The sequence below is a fragment of the Hippocampus comes genome, unplaced genomic scaffold (assembly GCF_001891065.2).
Source record: "Hippocampus comes isolate QL1 unplaced genomic scaffold, H_comes_QL1_v1.1 scaffold388, whole genome shotgun sequence".
NCBI lineage: Eukaryota > Metazoa > Chordata > Actinopteri > Syngnathiformes > Syngnathidae > Hippocampus > Hippocampus comes.
In genome coordinates, this window is record NW_017804840.1 from 224,632 (window position 1) to 229,387 (window position 4,756).

The 4,756-nt window shown below is 40.2% G+C and overlaps 1 protein-coding gene across 2 annotated transcripts in view; it reads left to right on the plus strand.

The window, feature by feature from the left end:
* The window catches only part of dicer1 (dicer 1, ribonuclease type III), a 103,479-nt gene that overhangs the window by 51,266 nt on the left and 47,457 nt on the right, over positions 1-4,756 (plus strand). For both annotated transcript variants that reach the window (XM_019869994.1, XM_019870003.1), the window contains exons 17-18: positions 2,134-2,347; positions 3,394-3,547. In XM_019869994.1, coding sequence (XP_019725553.1) covers positions 2,134-2,347; positions 3,394-3,547 — 368 coding nt within the window. The remainder of the gene's footprint in view (positions 1-2,133; positions 2,348-3,393; positions 3,548-4,756) is intronic.

Below are 4,756 nucleotides of genomic sequence, written 5' to 3' on the forward strand. Positions count from 1 at the left end.
TGAAAGTAGCTATTCAGCCCTAGCCCAAACAATAGGCCTAATCAAGACCCAACGATAGGGAATTTAGAAATCAATGGGCCTCTTCACCATAGGGGCGTGACTAACCATCCCCACCCAGTCCTCAAATAGGCCACTCTCAGCCTTTTAGCGCAGAGCAATTCCCGGAGTCTTCACGGAGACTTCAGAGTTGTCTACCGCTGATGAAGCTTCTGTGAGAGAAGCGAAACGTCGTTTTTTGTTTTTTTTACCCACAAGTACAGATGACGACTGACAGAACCCTTTCGACGATGGAACTTTCCTGTACGACTGAGAGCCTCCACAAGCGAATTTACAATGTTTATAATATTAACATTTTTACGAATATATTAGTTACGACAATAAGTTTCTACTATTTGCAGCATTGCTTCTTAGAATGTCTTCCATATGAAAGTGCAATTGATACTGGACAAAATCCTGAACTAAATCAAAAGCCAAACTAAGTGATTAGTTAATCGAATCGAATTGGACCCTTGTGAATCAACTCAAATTGATTTGGGAAATCTGAATCAATACCCTATCTCTACTTTTATTATTAATAATAATAATAATAATAATCATAATAAAACAGCTAATACCTGTACTTTTGTGTACTGTACTTATGACTTATGTAAATGTGGAGTTATAGGTAGCTTTGGACATTAAAGCTAGAACCACCAAATAAATGAAAATACATCGGTTGTTGTGGAATAAGGAACAAATGGTTGGTGTAAACTGGTGTAAATGCAAGTTTGAAATGCAGAAAATGTTGTTTGGGACTGCAACAACAACGTTTTTTGTAATGTATGTATTCAGATCCTGTTAGCAGGTCAAGCAAAAGTGAAAATATTTGTTTTCTTCACTTTGCCACGAGCAAATTTTCTATAATGTACAGGGAGCAGACATCTGAATAATTCTGGCTGCCATCATGTTGACTGGGACAATCCCCCATTAGTGTGTTAATTCAAAACATTTTTATTCGTGACTTTAATCACTGGGTTAGTACAAAAAAACAACTCTATGTATCCTGATGTTGAACAATATGATCATATGCTTTCGTGTTTTTCCCCCAAAAAAATATGCTTCTCAGGATGCACGTTAACACACACACCAGCACACACACCCACAAGCACACCCACACGCACGCACACACACACACATGCGCACATACATAAAGATGCCTACATATAGCACAATGCTCGTACATTTTTGGCAAATGTTAAAATTGTAAATAGATAAATACTTGAAAATACCGTTTTTTTTTTGCTATCAAAATGGCTTTTTCACATCTTCTCTTGAAGCACTGTTTTTATGTATTTGAGCTGTCATAAAAGCAAGAAATATTGTCAAAATTGAAATTTACTTGAAATACGTGTTTTCACATCAACCTCAATTCCTCTTTTTTTCTGGGAAGAAAAAAGGATTTTTAGTTTAACTTGCTTTTGTTCGACTGCATATTTGTAAAGAATAACCAATGGTAGAAATAAACTTTAAAAGAAGAGAATCTAATATTTATTTTGGTAGGTTCCATGTCATTATAGCCATAGAACACTGTAGGCCTTCAAAGATAGATCAAAAACCACCAAAATGGCTGGTCTTGAATAAATTCATGACAATAGGGAATGAGTGTCATAAATAAAGCCAACTCTGCAGTGCGACCCTTGTCTAAGCTTGTCAGCGAATTTGCCTTATGTCATGAGAGCCTGAGAACGGATCTGGGATGTCACTGTATAACTAGCTGTGTTCACCATTATGTAAGAGCGTCTAACAGTGTTGAAGGTAAATAAAGTTTTGAAAAATCCATCTTTGTGACCGCTTGCTGAGCAAATATCCCATTTTGTTACGTGGAGACCCGCTGCAATTGCAAAAGTGGTCAATATCTGTACAAATTTGTTGTTGTGGCTTTAAATCAGGTACGATTTGTAGTCTGGAAATTACGGTAACTCTTGATCATGATCCAAAAATACCAATTACAATTCGCCCTTTTCACTTTGGTGCAGTTCTGGTCTCTGAGTGGCATTTAGGTCATCCATGAGAAACCTTTTTTTTCCCTCCTTTTTCTCCCATTATTATATGTATACGTTATGTATATGTGATTATTGTATCCCCTGACAACAGATCCCCCATTTTCCGGTCTATACACGCTCGGGTGAGGTGACGATCTCCATTGAGCTACAGAAGTCTGGCTTCAACCTCACCGCCACCGAGCTTGACCTCATCATTCGCCTGCACCAGTACATCTTCTCCCACATCCTTCGTTTAGAGAAACCTGCACTGGAGTTCAAGCCTACATTTGCGGAGTCTGCTTACTGTGTTCTACCTCTCAATGTTGGTGAGTGGACGTGTACTCAGAATGTGCTGCTATTTTCAGGTGGATGGTGTGGTGTGAATTGTGTGTGTGTTTAGATATAGGGTCCAAAAGGCTCTTGCGGCAAATATGATAATTGATTAGCATTGGTCTGTTAAATCGATGCTTTAATTTTGAAGCTTGATTTAGCATTAAAAGAAATTAACTCCGTTTTGTTTACTTCCTGTCCTCAACTTCTGATCACTTGCAGAGCGAAACAAAGTGAGCTGCCTGGTCAGAGGACAGTCGCTGCCACAAAGAATCAAAATCAGAATCAGATATTTTGGTCCAAGTATGAAAAACACAAGGAATTTACTGTCCCGGTTCTAAGCCATCCAGAGAAACAGAAACAACAACAATGACCAACACTGGCAGACAGAACGGGAAGCCTTAGTGGTTCGCTGTTTAGTGCCCTAATATATTCCATGTGAAAGGAAAAAAATAGGGAAGAGGAGGGAAAGAAATGACAGACTATGAAATGGAGCATTGTTTGAGCCCGAGACCAAACCTCAACAAATGTAGTGTACATTGAGGACATGTACAACAAATCTTGAGACTTTTCTTGTAGTGAACGGGGAGGTAGGGGCGGGGGAAACGTAATGCAACCAGACTGGCTAGCAGCTTAGTCTATTTGAGCTCTCTAAAAGTCAAGTTTCATTACGGTGAGGGCTGGGAATGTAAATCCAACTAAAGCAGGGTTGTGTAGCACGTGTTATCATGGACAAAGTGGGTTAAATGAGACAACTCACGGACTTTACCTAGTTTTCATGGATTTTTTTTTCCAATATAACTGATATGATTCCTAAACATTTTAACGTTGAGAGAAAGAGAGAGAGAGAGAGAGAGAGAGAGAGAAATATAAGATGACATGCTTTATTAATCCCGTGAGGGAAATTAAATATTAATGTAGCTTTTGAGCATGGTTAGTTAGGTGCAAAAAGTACCTGGAAGATGCATTTATGAATCTCGATTGGTGAACATGGTTGGAGATAAGAGAATATGGTCCATTGTTTTCCATTTTTTTTTTATAGCTGGAGAGTCCAACACGCTTGATATGGACTTCAAGTTCATGGAGGACATTGAAAAGTCTGAGGCCCGGACTGGCATTCCTACTACTCATTACACCAAACAAAATCCTTTCACCTTCAAATTGGAGGATTACCAGGATGCTGTCATCATTCCAAGGTACTTTGGGAGAGCGGGGAGTTACACGTAGGATTCCAAGAGATTTTGTCGTGTCACTTTTTTATTTGAAATGTCCGAGATCATCCAGAAGGTGGGCAGCGACTATTTTTTCTAAAATCTTGGAGAGACCTCTGAGGTTGAATAAAAGCTTGACGTTAGCAGGGACTTCAAGGTTAATTGAATGTTTTTACGCATTGGTTAAAGCATGTTGTACATGTTCAATGTCAAAGTGAGAATTTTAGCACGATTGTGATCAGGCAGCTGACTTAATACTTTTTTTGCCCGTGTGTGTGTGTGTGTGCGCGTGCACCACACACACAAACACACCAGTGATGAAAGTCCTCTGAATTTTCCCGGAATTCCGGATTTTCAAATTTTCATGAAAATTCCTCCGGAAAATTGAGGAAAAATTGCCTAAAATTAATCCGGATATTAATTGACAACATTGAACGTACACACGTTTGAGTTTTTTGTTTTGCTTTCACGAGCGTAGCCATGTTGAGGCACTAACACCAGTAATAGTAACACCCCTACCCTCACATTCTCATGGCCTCGCTTTGTCTCGGAGATTTCGAAATTTCGTCGAATGGAAGTCACAAAAGGTGCCCGTGTGCACACAAAAGTCAGATTAATTATTGAATGTTGAGTATTTGAATAGCGTTTTGTGTCAATTAATTCATGCGTCATCGGCCAGGTACGGCCCCGGCGCAATGTTCAAACAGGTAGACAGGCAAGCTGACATGCGTGCAAGAGACGCGAGTGTTAGGAACACGTTCAAGTGGTAATGGCTTGAGGAAAAGCACTTGAACGGAGATTTTTTTTGTCCGACTACATTAGAGAGGTTGACAAACCTGGTAAGTCAGTAAAAATCATATATATATGTGTAGCGGCTGGATAGCTCAGTTGGTAAGGCATCGGTTTGGCGTACGGGAGACGGTGGTTTGAATCCTGCTTGGGGCAAAAATGAGCACATAACACCATCCAGTGTGGGTCCTTGGGCAAGATCCTTCACGCTATGCCGACCTCATACAATGATGAGAGACAATAAGACGAATGACATGCCGGCTCAGACGTCGCCCGGCCAAACAAGGTCTGCGTCAGGTGCTGGGGAACCAGAGCACCCTGATGAAAAATGGGCTACTGGAACAAAGCGGAGATGGGCGAGATGCGATAACATGGCTCTGTTGGAATGCTACTACTCAAGCAACC